The 22,963-nt window shown below is 40.7% G+C and overlaps 2 protein-coding genes across 6 annotated transcripts in view; one reads left to right on the plus strand and one right to left on the minus strand.

The window, feature by feature from the left end:
* Positions 1-22,963, minus strand: part of LOC134851749 (14-3-3 protein homolog 1-like) — a 524,146-nt gene that overhangs the window by 266,731 nt on the left and 234,452 nt on the right. The window lies entirely within an intron of this gene.
* LOC134851368 (dymeclin-like) lies at positions 14,010-22,382 on the plus strand. 2 transcript variants are annotated; one of them, XM_063867423.1, is made up of 3 exons: positions 14,010-14,328; positions 20,123-20,456; positions 20,701-22,382. In XM_063867423.1, exons 1-3 carry the CDS (start codon positions 14,058-14,060, stop codon positions 22,259-22,261), a joined length of 2,166 nt encoding a protein of 721 aa, XP_063723493.1. In that variant the 5' UTR covers positions 14,010-14,057; the 3' UTR covers positions 22,262-22,382. The 2 variants fall into 2 exon arrangements, with proteins under 2 accessions (XP_063723493.1, XP_063723494.1); XM_063867424.1 differs by lacking the exon at positions 14,010-14,328 and adding an exon at positions 14,370-14,557.

Here is a 22,963-nt window from a genome sequence, read left to right on the forward strand (position 1 = left end):
TCCGGGGAGTTCAGATGGATGCGAACGAAATACAGACATGATCTGGAGGAGCGTGCAGTCTCCAGCACAACACCTTCGACGGATGATGATTCCCGAAACTCAGGAATGGATACCTATTCCGACAGGAATTCGACCTCGGGATCGGAACTGTCAGAACTAGCGATACACACGCTACTAGTGGAAACTCGGGCAAAGGACCTGGACAGAGAAGTGTACCAGGATCCTGACAGTGATCGCTACCTAATACCAAGCGAAAGAGTCTTTGACAACGCAGCGGATGACTTAGAAACAATAGCAGTATCAAAGCGGTCGATGAGCTTATTGCCACAGAAAGAAGCAGTCAGGACTGATCTTCAACCGTTTCAGCAAGAAACACAACCGTTGGCGAAGATTTGGTGCGTTAAGATGGAAGAAGACAAAAATCAGCCCAACAAGCTGAATAGTCAGATGAGGGTCATGAAGACGTACTTGAAGGCGAGATACAGACTCTCGGACCTTCTAAGGGCGCAGAGAAATGATCGCATGACAAGCAACCTAAAAAGGTGGATAGAAAACGGTGCACCTGACAAAGGTGACCTGGAAGAAGACAGCTATAGGATCCTGAGACAATACTTCATGCAGAAGGAGGGGAGATTGTATATGAACAAGGACGGGATCGTGGCTTGCAGAAGAAGAGAAGAAGACAAGGTCTTATACAAATATAACGCGATAGTGTTGCCGCAACTCTATCAGACAGAACTATTATTCAGGTCGCATGATCAGATGGGCCATCAAGGGATCGACAAAGTGTATCAGAGGATCCTGAAGCGCTTTGAGTGGCCTGGGATGAAAAAGGCATGCGAGAAATGGGTGACAGCATGTCTGTCATGCCAACAGGTCAAGGATCCTAGGAAGTTGCAATCAATTGAGTCGTCTGAATTCAACGAGGTGGTGCAGATAGATCACCAGAAGATATGCATGACAGACGGCGGTTACAACCAAGTCTTGGTCATGATAGATCACTTCACGAAGTATGCAGAGGCCGTGCCCTGCATAACAGCCTCGGCGGAAGAGACATGCGACCACCTGATCAACACGTGGATAGCAAGACATGGTTGTCCAATGACGTTTCAATCGGATAATGGAACAGCTTTCGTAGGAGAGCTTACGAAAGAGCTCATGAGACGCTCACAGGTCGCTCAGGCTCACTCCACGACATACCACCCTCAAACGAATGGCTTAGTGGAAAGACAGAATAGGACGTTAGTGTCGATGCTGAGGGTATATTGTTCCAGGTACATGACCGATTGGGACAAATACCTTCCACAGGTGATGGGAGCTTATAATAGCACGCAACACTCCACCACTGGGGTCAGTCCACACATGATGCTGACGGGGCACGAGAAGTCTTTACCCTTGACATTCTTCTACCCAGAGTATGAGGGGAAGAAAACATCTCCACAGGTTTACGTAAGGGATGTGATCAGACGTCAACAGGAGTTGAACGATCTGTGCAGACGAAATACTCAGCAAGCACAGGCAAGGCAAAGGAAAAGATTCGACAAGAAAGCAGCTGGCGCAAAAGCTTACTCGGTGGGAGACTATGTATGGGTATTTCAGAACGTTATACCACCGAAAGGGACAAAGAAACTTCTAAAGAAATGGAGGGGACCCTTCATGATTACGGAGGTGCACCAGGAGGGACGCTTTTATAGACTGAGTACTGGCCGAGCCGCCCACTACGAGAACATCAAGCCACACAATCCATCGACAGAAGACTGGTGTATACCTGCAGACATGGAAGAAGGGGATTATCTAATGATTGACCCTGCTTGTGAGGTCAATGAAAAAGGCACCAGGGAGAAGAACGATGGAAACGAAGTCGTAGAGGAAGGCACGGATACACCATTGGACCTGGATCCAAACGAACAGATCAAAGCGGACGATGAAACCTTGCCCTACGCAGAGGAAGATTGGCAGGATTCCGAACAGACAGAGGTTCCAAAGAACATGGAACCAGATCTTCCGTTCACGATGCAGACTCGTCAGAAAGACGGGACGAGACCAAGAAAGAAATACAATCCTTACGGTGACGACTTTGTAGTGGATAGGATAGATCTAAAGAAAATAGTGGAGGAAGTAGTGGGTTTAGAGGAAATAACCGTGTCACAAGACATTGACATAGTCGATGATCACAACGATGAATGGGTTGACGACTGGTCGAAACCCGAGGTGGAGTTCGACGATGAGCAACAGCAGTCAAATGAACAAGACCTGACGAACCTGCGTGTCTTAGAGTGGCTGAATGAGATGACATCAGACCCTAAAAAGACCAGCGTTACGATTCAAGACGTAGATCGTGAAAGCGCGAAATACAATAAGACCGAACGAGATGATCCTTCCTGGGCTGCCCAGGAAGGACAACTTCTCATTCCAGCTTCTAACCTTGACGTGATATCCGGTATGCGATCGACGGGGACGCCGATGGATATTTTTGTCCGGGGAGTGGGGGTAGGACTTACCCACACTGAAAACCTGATAACAAAAAAATTGAGAATAGCAAGAGAAACAGGAGAGTTAGAAGCAGAAACAGGCAAAGAACCTAAGAAACCTGACATAGGCAGGGTAGTTGAGTCATATTTTAACTTACCAAATGAATATTCAAGTAACATAATACTAACAGACAGTGATTTCATACTCACAAACAGAACATGTGCGATAGCAATCACCGCAGACATGAGTTTTAGGACAGCGTTAGCGGCAGATTTTAAGAGAGAATACAAAAACGTGGAATTCCTTTGGAAGCAAAGACCAGGGATAGGGAGCGTAGCAGCCTTACCTTCGGCGGTGTCGCAGATACCGGGAAAGTACTTATGCTTCTTGGTAACGAGGGCGACGGAGAAGCAGCACGTGGACCCAGAAAACCTAGTCTTGTCTTTGACCAGGCTGAGGGACTTCCTTGTGGAAATGGACGTGAAGGAGCTCTCGCTTCCAGTGTACGATCCAAACAGAGGAAGACTGCATCCTCGGGAATTGTACGCGCTTGTACACGTGATATTCTCTGATACAAACATACAAGTATATCTACATAAGAACTATTACTTAAGTATAGGCTGAGTGAAGTGTGAAAGAGTGTTAGGCCAAAGATTAAGTTGTGTGTAACATGTGATATGTGTGTTATGTTATGTTATGTGTTAGGTTATTAAGATCATGGGTAAGTAGGGGTTAGTGACCATGAACAACTGAATGACGATCTTGGGAATAGATCCAAAGTTTGGACTGTCCAATCTTAGGTCGAATTCCAAAAATTTAGAAACCAATTGATTTTAACAAATTTTAGGATAAATATCTTTTTATCTGAACTGTTTTAAGCAAATTTTAACGATATATGTTAAGGTGAAACTGACAAGTGTGACATTCGTGATTTCTTTTCTAGATCCTGATTGATCATTTAAATTACTCACTTGAGTCAAAGAATCGAATCAAATCAAACTTGAAAAGAATAGAATGGACAACTTCAACCTGGAAGATTTGATGAGGAATGGAAGGAGCTAGGCTTAACTCCGATGAGAATGAGAGGCAGGACAGAATTGCCTGAAGCCTCATTAATCCTGACCAGTGTGAAAAAGGAGATGAAAGTGGGAGGAATATTGCAGACGAGAACCTTCCTAGCACCCTTCGGTTGCGAAGAAATCAAAGTGGTCTATGGAGAAGAGGAAGATAAATCAGCCGGTACATTGCTCATACCGAGATTCCAGGAAGAAGCTGACAATGACGAACAAGGACCATCGAGCTCGAACAAGGATAAGTCAGAAGGAGATGACGGACAGGGTGGAAGCCGTCAGACGGAAGAACCCATGCAACAAGATCAAGCTGGTGGGGAAGACGACAGGGCATCGACAGGAGGAACATCCAGCCTGGATTTCAATATCTTCAGTGATCTTGAGAATAATGCAGACACGTTGGAAACGACTGAGCCAGCGGATGAAGGCATCTCGACACTGGAGCCTCCGTCAGCCTTTGAGGAAATGAAACGGAATTTGCCGGAGAGCAGCTCTCCTGGCAATTCAAGAAATAACGACCAGAGAATCCTCATGGAATCACCTCGGAGGAGAAGAATAGAGGCCTCAGCCAGAGTACCTTTCTTGGGAACGCTGCCCGAAGAAGAATGGGAAGTACATCACCGAGACCACGAGAGTAGGACGGGATGTAAGCTGGACAGTGTGGCGTTCATGGAAGAAGTCTGGACTGTGATTCAGAGCTATGGGACCCAGTCCATTCTCAAAACAGGTCTCAATCAACCCTTGATGAGAGAAGTACTTGACAAGCTTGATGAATGTGAAGGAAGACTGAGTGAGTTATTGATCGACTCAGCTACTGATGAGAGTGAAGCGAATTCTCCCATCAAGATGACACCGCAGGACGATGGAGAGGTGATGTACCTGTCAAGGACCAGGAGAGGAACGATGCGATCGAAAATGGTGATTGATAAAATCAATGCGATGAAAATGAAGTTAGGCAGCAGAGTGATGCCGAGGAGAATTGGAAAGACAAAAGTGGATTCAGAAATATCGATGAAAGCTGGTAACTCATCGAAAAGGAAGCGAGTCGAAGAAGTCATGGATTTGGGGCAAGGTGATTATCAATTGTCTGGCACAGATGGAATATTAACCGATATAGCGATGGTGCCACCCATTCTCATGGCGGGGATAAAGTCAACCGGTTATAAATCCAAAAGGAGTGACCGCACTCTGACTGGAGCAACGTTAGAAATGGAAATACTCAGCCAATGTGGAGAGAGCAAAATGAGGGACTTCAAGCCATCTCCCATGAATCATGGAAAGGGAAGTGTTGCAGGACAACTAACACCAGTGGAATACAACCGACTAACCGTGTCGGAGACAGTGTCGATAGATGAACCCACTGGTGGATACATGGAGATGTTGGAATACCGAAACTCGGCTAGAGGGTATGTAATGGCCCTGGAAGACAAAAAAGCCATGGAGGGTTATCTGGAAATGATGTTGCAAGGCACCACCCTCAAGCAGAAGGCGTATGAAACTTTGGCGTCGTCTGACGTAGAGGCGGAAACGATCGAGCAGTTAGTGAGCCTTCCATGGAAAGCAGTAGTGTTGAGGTATTTCGAGGAAGAAATGAGGACTACGCCAAGAATACATGCTCTCGTGGCAGTACCTTACGTAAGGACAGAGTTACAACTCAGGTTCGCCTGGTGTATGATGGGACTGACTCGCGAAGAATATGATTCAGAAGAAAGAAAGAGATCAAAAGAAGAAAAGGTTTTCCTTATGACGAATCTGAGGGATCTGATAGTCCAGGAGGGAGCAGCAGTAGCGTGTGCGAAGCGGAGAGACGCTCTCTGTTTCATTCGATTCCTGATAGAGCAGATTTCAGTACCTGCATTAAACACTTGTGTTAAAATGTTGAGGGAAGGCGATGAGCGAACGAAAGCCTTGTTCTTACTAGCAATGCTGGAGATGCAGCAAAGTAAACCGATGAGGGTGAACATGAAAGAACCTGAAGAATTGGAACCCATGAAAAAGATAGACGAGATCAGGAGATTCTCAAACAAGGAGTTGAGACTCACTAAAGAATCTATGGGAGCATTGCCGAAATCCAGTGAATGCTGTGGACCGATCAAGAAGAAGTCATATAGCTATGTATCTGGGATCTTAGGGATAGCGTACAATCCTTTCCTGAGTGAAGACATACGTGATTGCTTCTTTGATTATGAGCAGGCGGTGTTACTAAGATTCTGGACGTCCAGAATTGTAACAATTAAAAGCGTCAACAATTCACAGGCCAAATTGGGACTGGTCTTGGAAGAAGAGGTGACTGCACCTTCAGTACCAAAATCCGACAAGAGAGTGGAGTTTGGGTTGGGATTCTCAGATGAATTACTGAGAACGAGCTTGATGGCAGTGTGGGAATTGATGAGACCATCATGGTGTCCTAGTCCCAACGCTGACTCAATATTACGGGCGACACAAGACGTACAGAGGGAACTGAATGCAGACTGTAACCTGCGTGACCTCAACATCATATATAATGTGATGATAACAGCCTCTAAGAGCAACGGAGAAGATAAAGTAGAGTTGCCTGGCTGGGGACCGGAAGACTGGGTCAAACCTGGTAGCTGTCTGGCGGAAGTCTGTGGATTGGAGGGTCATGTTTGTGGAGGTCTAGACTGTGTGAAAACCCTGGAGAAACAGCACAAGCAATTGACAGTATTGTTTGGAAATGTGGTGATGAAAGCAAGAACAGAAACGGAACTGATAGCAGATTGCCATGGAGGAACCGATGTGAATCTAGTGACTGCACTAGGATTCTACACCATGTTTGGTTCTTTAGAGTCACTATTGAATCTAGAACAGAGACATGAGATGGTCACAGCCATCAGCGTAGAAGTATTCCCAGGAGTTCTGCAGACTGAGCAGAAATATCTAGGAAAATGGAGGGAAGCAATCGAAACGGAGATGAACATCAGACACAGCGAAACTTACTGTAGACCATCAGGAGCACGATATTTGGTGGGTTCAACGTTGGCTCCAATGTGCAAGAGCAGATATCCTGTGCATTTCGTGGCTGTGGACGTAAAAAGTACAAGAACGATCGTGGATCAAGCCTTCTCAGTGCCGAAGTGTGTGAGATTGGCGAGAATGTCTGAAAAGTCTTACGAGTTACTATGTAAGATGTTCTCAGCAATTCCGGAGAGAACCAAAGAAGAGTTGGAGTCAATACTAGGAAAGAAGTTCATGGGATATGTGAGCGGGAACTTCAGTGACTTTGAGAAACAGAAACAGAGAGGATCAACTGTCACAGATTACAATGCAGTAGATGAGAATGATGAAATCCACCGAGTGATGATGGAAGTGGAACCATTGCTGGAAGCTTCGGGAAAACGTAATTGGAGGAGCATCATGTTGACGCATGACGAGTTTCCTTGCCACTGCTTGCTGCAGACCTGGTGGTATCCCAAGCGTAGTAATCTGATGTTGATCTGGGACTCTGGAGAGCTGCTCTCCATGGGTTTAACAGATTCATCACAGCCCGTAACAATAGTGATAGTGGGAGTTATGATGGCGATACGATGGCTGGAAGCTCATGTGAGAGAAAATAATAGACAGGAGGCGCCGACGAGAGAACAATTGCGGAAATTAGATTGTCTAAAAGATTTAGATCTTTTTGAGACAATGTGCAAAGTTCTAAACATTCCGATGGAAGTGAAGAAGATATGGGCGAGAAAACGATTGAGGCCATGGTTCAGAGGTAACATGACTACATGGTTGTACGAGTATGCGAAAAAGCATATGTCGAAGCACGGCAGGGTGTACAGTGAATATCAGCTGGACATTGGGGCAGGAGCTTTCAAGCGAGCTCTCGTGACTCATCGGAACGCAGTGACCACCGCCGTGAAAAGAATTTCCAGGACGAGTGAGCGTAGTGGAAATGAGAAGGCAGAGATGCTGAAAGAAGATTTGGAGAGAAACGTGACGTTGTGTCTCCACAACAGTTTCTGCAGAAACAGAGAATCCAACGTGGATCCCCTACCTTGCTGTAAACAGAGGGTAGAAGAGCAGAAGTGTTGGAGGACGGCTTCCAACAGCGTCAGGATAGCCAATGATGTGCTACAAGACACGGAAACCGAAAGTGCGGAGTCAGTGTCACAGGAGGAGGAAATGGAGCATTGACGAATGGTCGAGAAAACAAGAGGCAGCAAGAAAGAAAATTAGAAGAATTTAGAAGTTTTAGAACTTCTAAACGACGAAAAAAGAAGAGAACAAAGGGATGATGAAGAAAAGTCAAAACTCAGAATTGTTTTGTGTGTGTGAAAAACTCAAGTGAGAAACCAAGCAACCAAGTTGCAATTGAAAACTGAAACATTTAGTTGAGTTTTGAAATTGTTGCATTTATAAATTTGCATTTTGATTTTAGCAGAAGTGGCTTTAGAGACACTTATTATTTATTTAGAAAGGCTTAAGGGAAGAGTATATTTAAATATTCCAGCCTGCATGATTGTTTTTAATCACTTAGGAAGATTGATCACTTTGTGGTGACGTGGAAGGCTTGAGTAATCTCTTGAAGAGGGAGGTTGTTGCATTGTTCTTTCTAACCACAAAGTTTCTTAGTTTTAATATTCAGGACAATAAACAAGCAAGATTTCCGAAGGGAAGTAGCGTAGTAGGATAATTTTAGCTTGTTGGTTGGCAGGACTGTCCTGCAAGCCAACACCTTTTAAATATAAGAGAAGAAGTTTTAATCGGGACATTGACAATGGAAGTCAGAAAATATGTTTTATCTTAAGTCATATCCTTAATGTGCAGATTAATGAAAGAATTTGGAGGCTATAGTGATGTAGTATGATGCCATTTATATTCTGCAGTGAGTCGATGTGACGTGGATAAAAGTAATTTCGTGCATTTTGTAAATTCTGTTCGATGACACTGTAACCATTTTACGAACATTGCGCGATTCAATGAGGACATTGACCGGACTGTCCGGGGAGTATGTGACATTCGACCAGAATGGCCAAAATGCAATCTCTGCAGAATTCGGAATTTTAGCAGTAAGCCTTCCGGATTGGTGGTTTTTAAGAACTAAGGGCGTTATTGGAACGTTTAGCCAAACAGTGAGGGCTGGAATATTCTGGTATTTTAAAATTTCAAAAATTCGAATGATGACGTCACATTTCTGAGAAATGCTGAAACGGCCATTTTAACAAAAAACGAGAGAAGAAACACAACAACAACATTAGTTGCGCTGACGAGAACAACTTTATCGAAATTGAGGAAATCGAAATTGAAGAAGACGACAACGAATTACAGAGAACGTTCCGAGTTGCAACTATTGTGCTGCTACAATAGTTGCAAGGCCGTTGCAAACAACGGTGAAGGGTAAGAAACCAGCCTTCCGGATTAGGAAGAAATCAAGATCAACGGGCTTGATTCAGCGGATTCAAGAATCCGGAAGGGTCTCGGGACGGAAAACTTTTATTGACTCATATGAACTTTTAGCATCCTGTCATGTCCTGACTTGAATTTAATTGATATTTGGATTAGTTTTGACAAGGATGAGGTGCTAAGGGGGAAAGGGTTGATCCATCTTCGATGGAGATGATGATTTTTATCTACTGAACAAAAACAATAGTAATATAATAAATAGTAGCCCTGTTTTTAGGAGTGACCTCGTGGTCTGGGGATACTGAGACCCAGCCATGAGCTCACTATTTTTGCATGTAATTCAGTTAATTTGAGCGTTCTGGTCGAAGCCGGAGAACAGTAACGTTTTTGTCGACCCGATGTAAGAAAGACCACCGAAAAGTACTGGCTTGGTAGAGACGGTGAAAAACATGCAAAGCTCTGTTTAGACGCTAGCCAGTCGTCCTAAGACTTAGTTTTGTTATCCGTCGATATGTATCTTCCGGGCGAATGTTACAATGTTATATTTACTATATAAATCAAAATGCTGCATGACAATTTCCTGATTGAATAGGACAAAAGAAATTTTAAATAATTGGCTTGAAAAGCGAGAATTCAAGGGTGCAGGTGTGTGCAGATTTTGATTGCTGTTTAGCGATAGTGTGAAAATTTTACATGGACGTGAATTTTGGGGTGTAGATAAGCTGAAGTCTGCTGCAAACTTCTGTAAATGACAACTGGCACTCTACCTTGAGCAACACTCGGTTTTCTGGGACTCACTGGCAGACGACAGCACGCGATGAGGACATCGATCTTGAGTCCGGGGAGTATGTGCCAGTCGGTCATATTTGGAAGTTTGACCTTGAGAAAAACAAGAACGCTTAATTTTGGAGTGAAATTTGATTTTTCAAAAATTCGAATGGAGCCTGTCATGCACGATTTTCTCGCGATAACTGAAAACCGAAAAAGAGAAAGGAGAACGATCGAAAATCAATCGCGGGAAAGTAGCCAGATAAAACAGTAGGAAATTGCTATTCGCAATTTCCGTCACAATAAAACTAGAGTAGAGCTGTGCTATCTGAAACAGAAAGAAGCGTATTCCCGAGAACTGGACTATTATCACTGGACTGGATTGTTATTCGAACTGGACCAGAGTGAACCTTCGATGGAAAGGTGGACAGCTTGAGTGTCCCAATGGTTCACGAGAAACTATACTCTAGAGTTCAAACTTGGTCCTGTTATTGAAACTGATAAACATTAAACTCATTTAGTTACATTATTTAATTCTCGAGTTGATTACCGACTTAATTACTCCCAGTTCTTGAGCGTGCTACGATGTGAGTACTCAATTTAAATTTCTAGAGTGTGTTTTATGATTGTTATGTTGAGGTAAGGCGAGTTTTAGGTTGATCCATCTGAAATGGATCAAAGTTCCACTGTCTGATAAAAAGTAACTCAACGGATTGTTCTGACCCGGTTTTTAACGGCGTTCATGTATTTTGGGTATCTAGAGACCTAAGTATGGGGACGTTCTTATTTCTAGAGTGGGGGGATATTTTGGTAGTAGCCTTTAAGCTGTAACGGGTCGTAGTCTCATGTCACAAGCGAACCGAATTGGCTCCGACTGATTTGAGGTAGAAAAACACAAGAGATAGTGTCCCTGACTCTTGAGCCAATGGTTATAGAGCCTATTTTTCTTAAGCCTCATGTGTGACTACAGTAGACGAATGTTACAGCAATAGAGCATCGCGATCAGCAAAAGTTTCAGCGACGAACCCTCCTCTGCCCGAGTAAAAGTCCTTATTGTCCTGTATTGTACCAGGCGGTAGTTGCGAACCCTCCACCTGGTACAATTTAGTTTTTTAACCAAGTTAAGACCGAAATTTCCGGGGGTCGGAGGATTAGTTATTTCTGGGTGCATGTTACATTGATGAACAGCTTATTAGGCCTTTCTGGTCAAATGTTACCAGCAATGTGACTCTAGATCTGATTTTTGGTCCACTTTTTCGCAATTATGAAATCTGCTCTTCGGATTTTCTGACTTTCTCTTTCAGTTGCGGAGATGTTCAAGTCCTGGTAGCGTTCGAAATTGGTGAAATTGATCGCAATCAGCTTTGACTGCTTATTAAAACGTAATTTTTTTTATTTAAGAAAGCTGTATCAAGCTCTAAATATCCGGATGGATACTCAGAATCTTGAGAATGTTGTTGCGAAGCTGAGTAGCATTGACTCAATTAATAACTTGGAAAGTCTTTGGGATGATTTTATAGAAATGTCAAAGCAAATTTTTGATGTGTTTCTCTCCCGGAATCAAGAAGAAGAAATTGATAGACTTTTAGCTCCGCTATTCAAACAGTTCATCGTCAAAAACTGCTCCTCGACCAACTTGTACACCTTGGTTAAACTCTGTATGGAAAAAGGCGACGAAATCAAACAGACATCGATCTCAAGTGAGTATTTTAAACAGATTCTTTGCTTAAATGAACCCGTTTTGTTGTTTGAAAGGCTAGAAAATTAAGTCAAATATGGGATAGATAGGAAAGTTTTTAAATTCTATCATCAAAGGCCTATGGGACCCCCGAAATTCTTGATTTAAAAACTGCTCCTCGACCAATCTGTACACACTGGTTAAACTCTGTATGGAAAAAGGCGACGAAATCAAACAGACATCGATCTCAAGTGTGTATTTTAATGAGATTCTTTGTTTAAATGAACCCGTTTCAACCCGTTTTGTTGTTTGAAAGGCTAGAAAATTAAGTCAAATATTGGATAGTTAGGAAAGGTTTCAAATTCTATCATCAAAGGGCTATGGGACCCCCGAAATTCATGATTCCACTATCATTAATGGATATATATAAAGAGCTTGCAAACCCGTTTGGTCAGATCTATTAGATTTGCTACTCTGATACTTTTTAAATGAGCTTGCTGCTTTTAACGTTCCTTCTATGCCAAGCAATTCAATATTACAGAGGTTTGATTAGCTCTGACTGTGTTAGCCTAATTAAACGCTCTCAATTTGGCTTTTGTTAGACGGTTAGGTCTCATGGCGGAGCTGTTCACGCGTGTGACTGTATCTGGTTGTACCTCATTCGAATACCCTGGTCCGCGATTTGTCTGACGCCATGCTTTTCAAAATAGGAATTCTTATGAACTTATTTACATTATTCACTCGTCTAATAGTAGTTTTGTAACCATTAAATTAATTGAAAATCCACGTGGAGGTAATCGAGCTGTAATTTTGTTTCGCGGTTTGATTTTATATTGTTTTTTGAATTCAGTTCTTTTTTAAAAGGAAGTCAAACATCACTATCGAAAGGCAAAAGTGAAAATGTCACGAAAGCTTGATCCACTTCTCGGAGAGTTTAAATATCAGATTTCCCAGTGAATTAAAAATTTTAACTATTGATCCGGTGTTCCCAAATTGGGTCGTTGTAACCAAAAAGTGTCAAACAAATTGTTCTAAAAACTCGAAGAGCTTGTAAGGTTATCTATTTTTTCTTAAGATTTAGAAGTTAATCCAGTATTTCTGTTTTCTTGCGGTCAATGTCTTTTTTCCAATTGTCCATGGGATATGTTCTTAGTTGCCCGCGGTGTTCAGGTTGTTTTCCAGATCTGTTTGTCAACGTTCGACTAGTTTAGACCAATTTAGTTATCTTCAAATTGTTCGCATAAGAATTGTGATTGGAATAACGACATTTTTTCGCAAATGGCCGACTGGCACATCATTCCAATCTTTTCACTTTTCTTTCCGATCGGCCTAATGCATACATCAGATTTGGAAGACGATTGGCCCAAACATCTCTCAGTGCAAGATAGCCCAAAATGCTAGCTGCTTCTTAATAAAGGACGTTAAAAAATATGTAGACAAAATAGTATGTATACTTTTTCTATTATACAGCTTCTATTATTTTCACTGCGAGAGTAGGTACGTTGTTATTTGGAATTAGTTCTTACCTTTATATTGTTTTTCTTACAAATATGTAGGAAACTGAGCTTGCTTTATTGTTGAACCTCAAAACCTACGAACTTTTTTAGTCTAGTGGTAAAGCGCGTGCCTTGGGCTTCTTAGGTCTGGGGTATTATTTTTGTCGGGACCTTGTTTTTTTGTCGATAGACCTTGATATGATTTTTATTCTGGGAAAATTTGAAAAGAGTTGTTTACTGGGAAGCGGAAAATTATTGGTCCGGGTTTGTGAGCTTAATTTCCTATGCATGGAAATTTCTTTTGATTCAAATTACTTTGCCTTTGTCCCAGAGTTTTATGGCTGGAAGTTCTTTCTGGTTATAAGTTGTTTTTCTTGTGCCATTTAAACATTAATTTCTTTTTCAGTGCTGATGTTGGCTATTTTACAGAAAGTACTTCTACGGTACACAAGGTAGCATATCTTGTTTTTTAAATATGGATAAGAGAATACCAGCTGTTGGTCAGCAGTGTTATTGATGTGGGCACACTTTAAGAGTCGATGAATTTAGTTCAGACTCTTATTTAGGTCGCGGTGATATTTTTTTAGTGCTTTTTTTAGGAAAAGTTTTAAAACTTGTTCAAATTTAATTTTTTGCGGTTTGACTTTTGATTTTTTTGAAGTTCATTTCATTTCCTTCGTTAAAACGAAGACAAACTTCAATTTTGAATAGCAAAACTGTAATTTTTTAAATTGGAGTTTAAATATCAGATTTCCCATTGAATTAAAAGTTTAAACTTTTGATCCAGTTTTCTCAAATTTGCTGATTTTAATCAAAAAGTGTCAAACCTAGATTGTTTTTACAAATTTTAAGGCTTTATAATTTTTAATCGAAGTTCGAAAGTTGAGTTTTTTTTCAATTAAAAACAACTCAGTGTTTTTTCTGTATACTTGCGTTCATTGAATCTTTTCCAACTCTCTGTTGGCTATGTTCAAGAAGATATAATGCAAGTTTGAGCATTGAGTTTTTTTGCTTGAAATATCAGAAGTCACTGAGGATGGTCCCTTTCACTTTGCAACGGCAGAAGTTCCTGGGAGCATACTTTCTCTTTCAGTTGCGGAGATGTTCAAGTCCTGGTAGCGTTCGAAATTGGTGAAATTGATCGCAATCAGCTTTGACTGCTTATTAAAACGTAATTTTTTTTATTTAAGAAAGCTGTATGAAGCTCTAAATATCCGGATGGATACTCAGAATCTTGAGAATGTTGTTGCGAAGCTGAGTAGCATTGACTCAATTAATAACTTGGAAAGTCTTTGGGATGATTTTATAGAAATGTCAAAGCAAATTTTTGATGTGTTTCTCTCCCGGAATCAAGAAGAAGAAATTGATAGACTTTTAGCTCCGCTATTCAAACAGTTCATCGTCAAAAACTGCTCCTCGACCAACTTGTACACCTTGGTTAAACTCTGTATGGAAAAAGGCGACGAAATCAAACAGACATCGATCTCAAGTGAGTATTTTAATCAGATTCTTTGCTTAAATGAACCCGTTTTGTTGTTTGAAAGGCTAGAAAATTAAGTCAAATATGGGATAGATAGGAAAGTTTTTAAATTCTATCATCAAAGGCCTATGGGACCCCCGAAATTCTTGATTTAAAAACTGCTCCTCGACCAATCTGTACACACTGGTTAAACTCTGTATGGAAAAAGGCGACGAAATCAAACAGACATCGATCTCAAGTGTGTATTTTAATGAGATTCTTTGTTTAAATGAACCCGTTTCAACCCGTTTTGTTGTTTGAAAGGCTAGAAAATTAAGTCAAATATTGGATAGTTAGGAAAGGTTTCAAATTCTATCATCAAAGGGCTATGGGACCCCCGAAATTCATGATTCCACTATCATTAATGGATATATATAAAGAGCTTGCAAACCCGTTTGGTCAGATCTATTAGATTTGCTACTCTGATACTTTTTAAATGAGCTTGCTGCTTTTAACGTTCCTTCTATGCCAAGCAATTCAATATTACAGAGGTTTGATTAGCTCTGACTGTGTTAGCCTAATTAAACGCTCTCAATTTGGCTTTTGTTAGACGGTTAGGTCTCATGGCGGAGCTGTTCACGCGTGTGACTGTATCTGGTTGTACCTCATTCGAATACCCTGGTCCGCGATTTGTCTGACGCCATGCTTTTCAAAATAGGAATTCTTATGAACTTATTTACATTATTCACTCGTCTAATAGTAGTTTTGTAACCATTAAATTAATTGAAAATCCACGTGGAGGTAATCGAGCTGTAATTTTGTTTCGCGGTTTGATTTTATATTGTTTTTTGAATTCAGTTCTTTTTTAAAAGGAAGTCAAACATCACTATCGAAAGGCAAAAGTGAAAATGTCACGAAAGCTTGATCCACTTCTCGGAGAGTTTAAATATCAGATTTCCCAGTGAATTAAAAATTTTAACTATTGATCCGGTGTTCCCAAATTGGGTCGTTGTAACCAAAAAGTGTCAAACAAATTGTTCTAAAAACTCGAAGAGCTTGTAAGGTTATCTATTTTTTCTTAAGATTTAGAAGTTAATCCAGTATTTCTGTTTTCTTGCGGTCAATGTCTTTTTTCCAATTGTCCATGGGATATGTTCTTAGTTGCCCGCGGTGTTCAGGTTGTTTTCCAGATCTGTTTGTCAACGTTCGACTAGTTTAGACCAATTTAGTTATCTTCAAATTGTTCGCATAAGAATTGTGATTGGAATAACGACATTTTTTCGCAAATGGCCGACTGGCACATCATTCCAATCTTTTCACTTTTCTTTCCGATCGGCCTAATGCATACATCAGATTTGGAAGACGATTGGCCCAAACATCTCTCAGTGCAAGATAGCCCAAAATGCTAGCTGCTTCTTAATAAAGGACGTTAAAAAATATGTAGACAAAATAGTATGTATACTTTTTCTATTATACAGCTTCTATTATTTTCACTGCGAGAGTAGGTACGTTGTTATTTGGAATTAGTTCTTACCTTTATATTGTTTTTCTTACAAATATGTAGGAAACTGAGCTTGCTTTATTGTTGAACCTCAAAACCTACGAACTTTTTTAGTCTAGTGGTAAAGCGCGTGCCTTGGGCTTCTTAGGTCTGGGGTATTATTTTTGTCGGGACCTTGTTTTTTTGTCGATAGACCTTGATATGATTTTTATTCTGGGAAAATTTGAAAAGAGTTGTTTACTGGGAAGCGGAAAATTATTGGTCCGGGTTTGTGAGCTTAATTTCCTATGCATGGAAATTTCTTTTGATTCAAATTACTTTGCCTTTGTCCCAGAGTTTTATGGCTGGAAGTTCTTTCTGGTTATAAGTTGTTTTTCTTGTGCCATTTAAACATTAATTTCTTTTTCAGTGCTGATGTTGGCTATTTTACAGAAAGTACTTCTACGGTACACAAGGTAGCATATCTTGTTTTTTAAATATGGATAAGAGAATACCAGCTGTTGGTCAGCAGTGTTATTGATGTGGGCACACTTTAAGAGTCGATGAATTTAGTTCAGACTCTTATTTAGGTCGCGGTGATATTTTTTTAGTGCTTTTTTTAGGAAAAGTTTTAAAACTTGTTCAAATTTAATTTTTTGCGGTTTGACTTTTGATTTTTTTGAAGTTCATTTCATTTCCTTCGTTAAAACGAAGACAAACTTCAATTTTGAATAGCAAAACTGTAATTTTTTAAATTGGAGTTTAAATATCAGATTTCCCATTGAATTAAAAGTTTAAACTTTTGATCCAGTTTTCTCAAATTTGCTGATTTTAATCAAAAAGTGTCAAACCTAGATTGTTTTTACAAATTTTAAGGCTTTATAATTTTTAATCGAAGTTCGAAAGTTGAGTTTTTTTTCAATTAAAAACAACTCAGTGTTTTTTCTGTATACTTGCGTTCATTGAATCTTTTCCAACTCTCTGTTGGCTATGTTCAAGAAGATATAATGCAAGTTTGAGCATTGAGTTTTTTTGCTTGAAATATCAGAAGTCACTGAGGATGGTCCCTTTCACTTTGCAACGGCAGAAGTTCCTGGGAGCATGCTTGGCCAATGAATTGATACCAATTTTTTGAAGTTTAGAAGACCTGAAGCAGCCGCTTTCTTTGAACGTACACTTGTTCAAAACTATCAGAGGAGGCTTCTTTGCAGGGAATTGATAGAAGCGATCAATTGACCAAAGCAACTCGCACTGAATTGAGATAACATATAGAAAGCGCGTTTTGCTTTTCCATTGATTGTCACAGTCGCTCCGCTCCGGTAACCAGAGTGTTTCTTCAATCAATGTGTATTGTGATTAACGAGATAAGAAGCAGACACTCGATGAAGCTTTAAAAACTGTGAGAAACAAGGTAGTGTAGTACGACCAGTAGGGAGCAGTCTTTTGTCCATGGAAACAAATCGCCCGCTTCGCGACAAATTTAACCAAAATCACTTTCTCGCCAATTTCGACTCATCGGGGTAACTCAGGGACAATTGAAAGACCTGCAAAAGTATTCAGTTATTGAAATCTAACATATTGAAAGCAGTTCTATTTGACAGGCTCTGGGAATTGCTTGATGGGTGAGGTTGACTATAACACCAGACTGCGTGATATCCTCAAGGCTGGACAATTTGAAAAGGCACGTGTGCCAACAAAAGAGAAGGCCTTTGCAATAAGGGTCGAGAAACAGTTTAGCAAGGAATTATTGTTTCTGCTGAATTCGCCCCGGGTCTTGTAAGCTTTTACACGTTTGTCTGGTTTGACGACGGTTCATAGGCTTCAGACACCGTTGAGGACAGTTTTATATTTGCATAGTAGTTGTTATGCTCCTTTGAACACGAGTTTGCAGACGTCGAGGGGTGCAATATGGAATCTTTGACTGCTGAAATGAATAAGCTTTGGTGCGAAGCCAAACTTGACTAAGACTAGGAAGTGATCTTAATGGATGTGAAGAGTTTATACACAAAGGTAGCAGTGTTGAAGTACAAAGTGTTTTACCTGGAAGACAAACCGCCCATAAGAATTCTTATTTTATGCAGCGTATGAGGCTGGTGTGTGCAACTGGAAGTTGTTCCTCAATCTGCTCCTCAAAATGCTGTATGCAGTCATAGGTTTAGTCGGAACTGTACTTCTCTTTAAGCAAAGACAAGATGTACTAGCGAGTTCCAGGACACTTGTTCTGTGGTTGCAGATCATCCGTTAGCTCCCCTCAGTGTCATATTCCTGAAGCTATGGTTTTCGATCAATATGTAGACGACATGATCCGTACAGCCCGTTCTGAAAAGATTGATAATTCATCAAGCGAACAGCCTCCATCCAGCTTTTGAATTCTTCGATACATAATGCTATTCCGTTTCTAGGTATAATGGTAACAAGAACATCAGAAGGTACCATCAAGAAATCGCGGTAACAGAAGCCAACTGATTATGGTCTTTTGTTGCATGCGCCCCCACACAATAAAAGACAAGTATTGGACAGGATACTGTTGACAGATTGAACAGTATATCGGAATTGAGCAGTTTTCCAGTTGCATTGGAGAAGGGGAAACTGGCCTGGGAGAACAAGTAGTACCCACCTAATTTCTATGATCCAGTTGCTAATGAAGTCATCAACGAGCGGCACGGTGACACTCAGGAAAACGGTAAATCTAAAAAAGATAATTAGGAACACAAACTTGGTCTTGTAGTACAGGACATAGCTCCCATAAACTTGCAACAAGTATCCGCAGTATTGTCCCGAAAACCGCCAGAAAATAAACAGCCTTACCGTTTCTCAAAACGCCAATTCCGGGCTAACTCTAAAGCCGATTCGTCTATGAAGTGCTTTGTCATGGATGCGGGTTCAACAATTTTTGCAAAACCAGTTGGCATTTGACGTCAAGACATGAAGAGCTTTCGAGACCGGAATGCCCAGTCTGTAATCAATTTAGAGAATGCATTGGGCACGCAGAGGACTTAAGAGCGAAAGTTATCAACTCTGACTCTGGTGAAATTTTTACGTTAGAATCTCTCTATATCGCCAGGCGCAAGCCGAGACTAAACGCACGCGCGAAGAGTACAGAAGCAGACAGCTGACACTGAGGCTGTGACCATAATTGGATTTCCTTGGTCCTAGAGTTTTCTGACTGGAAGTACTTTGACTACGCATATGTTCCTTTTTTATTTTTCGCTTGAATGGTATCGGCTAATGTGATATCGGCTTTGTCGCTTTATGTTGTTGCTGGAAGTGATAATTGTTCAATTAAAAAAATATTTTAGAGGTGGGGTTTGAAATTTATAAGTTCAAAATGTTTATTGACTATTTTTTTGATGAAATTAACAAAATTCGGGATCAATATTTGGCGTGTTTTTCTTTTCTCAATATGTTGCATTTCACGAAAGTGGACAGGACAGTATTCTCTTTATGAGTTGCTAATGCTTTAGCGAGATTATGGAGACTGAGCTTATTCGCCCAAAAGGGGTAATATGTTTTAGCTAACTGAAACTGTTGACCCGGAGTCCGTAACAAAACTTCCTTTTGTCCTGTTCGGTTAATTGAATATTCCATAGCTAAGCGATGACCAATCGTTGAATTAGTTGATCTTCGGCATCTAACAGTGTTCCTTGTGTGGTGGTCAGTATATTTTATTTCGTGCTTAAGTTATCTGGTTTGTGTTATCACATATGTCTGGTGATGCTTCACCCACCTGTGCGAAATCAGCCCTCCTCTCTCATTTCTGGTCTCAGGCGGGCCATCCTCTCGAGATGCAGATGGTATTTTCACGAAAAGCGGTGAATTTAATCATATAATATTGACGCTTTTTTGTCAGTGTTGTTTCCATACGTTTGGTGCTTGCATCGGAACTTGCCGGTGTGCCACTAATAATCCTCGCTAGTCGGTTGTTCGGATAACCCCTAACATCACTGGTAGAGAGAGCTCTAGCCGTGACATTTTGTATAGTCTTCTGTCGTCCGTGACTTCTCAAGCAATGCTTCATTTATTTCCCGACAAACTAAAAAGTAGTTGATCTCTTTCGCATCTTTTTCTTCGTGATTTTAGTGTGCTCGACAAGCGTTAATTGTGTGTCTGTATTTCACGCCCCTTTAATTTATATGTGTTCTAAAAGAATTAATGTTTTCCATTTTAAATGCGAGTTGTATTTCGCCAACCGTCTCTAATTTTCTAATGTCTAAACCCTCTTGTCTTGTTTTTTGTTTGTGTACGCGAAGTCAAGCTTCGCGTCTGTATTTGACTTCATTTATCAGCCGTGTTTTGGAATTTGGGTTTGATTTGTTTCTTGTGAGGTAATTGACGTGCGTTTAGATCTGAGTAGAGAAGCGCCCATACTTGCGAGTGTGCTGTTGGTGTTCCGTCTCATCTGTCGACACTTCGTGGAAAGAATGCCAGTGGAGGCCTTGCAGAGACATCTCTCCCTGTGCAATACTATCAGCAGTACTAATACTAATAGCAGTGACAGTAGTAGTGATAGTGCGCCTCCTTCTTCCTCAGATGGAGAGAAGAAGGTGAATGTGGACGGGGGAGTCCCGAGGACATCAAACAAATCTAATAAGAAGAACCAGGGGCTGAGAATCGATTCGGGGGTGGATTCGAAGCTGTGTCACACTCTCTTCTCCATCATCTGCAAGATACCTCTTAGGTCCGTAAATTCTTTGCTAAGCTTTATATAACACGAGGGGTTAAACTCTCTACGATTTTTCTCCCCATTATTTCAGTCAAAATCAGTGGATTTCAGACACTGCCAAACATAGGTTTTCATTGTCAAACATAGACAAAAAAATTAACAATCAATAGTTGCCACAGTTTTTGACATTGCCTAGCATAAACAAACTCTATTCTAATTGTCTCACTTATTTCTTCCCTTATTTTTTAACTTGTTCTAGCAACAGCACTATTTCTCTCCACAACGAAGCAGTTTCAACTCTGATAGTTCTTCTGAGCAGCAAAATGTACGACGAGAGAAACGCGAACGAGAATCCATTCTTCATCAACATGATTGTGCGTACCAGCCAATCAGAAGCGAATATCATCATTAAACGCCTTCTGCAGAACTATCTCTGTCCCATCTCGGAGAAGGACCAGCAAAATGGCGCCACCAAAACGAGCCAAAGCAGTTTCCAAATGGCCTCCAACTTCTTGAGTTCTCTCTCGCCTTTCAACGACGACCTCAGCAGTCAGTCCTCTCAATTCACTTGCAGTAAACAGTTTTGCGAGAAGAGCTTGCTATTGGTCGAAATTTTAACCAATCATTGCACGCAACTGTCATTGATGACGGAAAGACATTCGGTCGGAGGAGAGAAATTGGAGCACTACAATCCTTTCCGAATTGCAATTTCAACATTCGTGGATTTCTCCTTAAGCGCGAATGCGTCTAGTGGTAGTAAGACCATTCTGGGAACAGATCAGACGGCCTCTTTCTCAATCAGCTTCGATCTACTCTATTTGCGGCTGTGTCAGTTCTTAGACGAAGACCAGGAAACGTTGATGCTCTACATGCTACTGCATAAGAACTCGGCATTTCTCAATTACGTCATGACACGATCAGATATTGACAAACTATTGCTTCCTCTTTTGAAAGTGCTTTACACTCCGAAAAGTGCGTCTTCCCATCATTTGTATATGATTCTGATTATACTTCTGATTTTGAGCGAGGATACTATTTTGAATCACGTGATGACTGAGATCATGCTGCCACAAGTCACGTGGTTTACTGAGAAGTTACTCACAGACGTCAGTTTGTCCAGTCTGATGGTTTTGGTGCTACTGCGAACAATTCAAGTGAATATTACTCAGATGAAGGACAAATACCTGCATACTAATTGTCTGGCAACTCTGGCTAATATGTCGAACCACTTCCAGAATTTGAACCCCTACTGCTCGCAACGGCTAGTGGCCTTCTGCAATCATCTGACGAAAAAGCAGACGAAGCTGAATGCGAAGTTGGCCAAGGGTAGCTTTATCAACGACGACGAGGAGGGTGCAGAGAATAATCTGCGCACGGAACTTTCAGTAGTGGAGGAAATTCTACGCCTTCTGTTGGAAATCATTAACAATGCACTAACCAATCAGTTGGCGTACAACACATCACTAGTACACTGTCTGATATACGATAAGGACATGCTGAATTCGATCCGACAAAATCATAACTACCAGGACATAGTTTACAATTTGGATGTGATTGTCAACTTCTACCTGGGAAAATTGAACAGTTCTTCGGAACCCTTTTTGATATCAACATGCGATAACATCCTTAACTTCATCAAGGAGAGTAGTAAGACGTTTCCGGTGGCTAATCTTCACAAATTTCCGGAGCTGAAGTTCAGATACTGCGAAGAAGAAGCGCCAGAAGATTTCTTCATACCCTACATTTGGTCAATTGCGTACAGAAACTCCGGCATATTCTGGAACTTGGAATTCATAACTCTGTTCAAATTCACAGTCTGAGATCTTAATAAACTGTTGACATGACAATTCGAAGTTAAGAATTATTCGGTTAAGGCATCAAAACTGAATTATTGTAAGCTATGTAAATTTTAAATTTAGAATTTAGCTGTTTGAAATGTTCTCATTCAGTTTTAATTGTTATAGTGGGCGTAAAAAAAGGGTTGGAGGAATAGGAATGTTGGTTTTAGAACAAGACCGAAAAAGAAGTAGACTGATAAATTTTTCGTCTGACATGTGTTTTTCAAAATGTTTTTCCTCCCCAACTGTAATGGCTTTGAATTTGATTTGTATAGAGAATTAATACAACCAGGTCAGTCAAAAGAGCTAATTATGTGTATTTTTTAGAAGAGGAAGTAAGTCAAAAGAGTATTGCGTAGTTCATAAACTTTAATGACGAAAAAGTTTTATGCGGCATCTCACTACAAATCTTAAGTGTTTCTAGTTAACTAGATGGATATTAACTTGATACTTCAGCTTTAACTAAATAAGTGAGTTTTCAGCAAATCAAACAGACTCCTGGAACTTTTTTTCTAACCGCGCCTTGCATTGAACCCCAAATCTAGTTTTTCAAGCAAAATGTTGAAATTTTAATATAAAAAAGCGAAATGAAAGCTTCGTTCATGCAAAAACGAAAAATGAGAAGAGCGAGGTTTCTTTCAGGGAAAAAAAGCATAGACTGGTTGCCCTAAATATGTTTAATTA

The sequence above is a fragment of the Symsagittifera roscoffensis genome, chromosome 7 (genome assembly GCF_963678635.1).
Source record: "Symsagittifera roscoffensis chromosome 7, txSymRosc1.1, whole genome shotgun sequence".
NCBI classification, from domain to species: Eukaryota; Metazoa; Xenacoelomorpha; order Acoela; family Convolutidae; genus Symsagittifera; species Symsagittifera roscoffensis.

Bases quoted from the DNA above. Each gene is read 5' to 3' on its own strand.
- LOC134851368 (XM_063867423.1), top strand. From the start codon at position 14,058: ATGGATACTCAGAATCTTGAGAATGTTGTTGCGAAGCTGAGTAGCATT. The intron at 14,329-20,122 runs GTGAGTATTTTA...ACGTGCGTTTAG, and splicing joins CAAACAGACATCGATCTCAA to ATCTGAGTAGAGAAGCGCCC. The intron at 20,457-20,700 runs GTCCGTAAATTC...AACTTGTTCTAG, and splicing joins ATCTGCAAGATACCTCTTAG to CAACAGCACTATTTCTCTCC.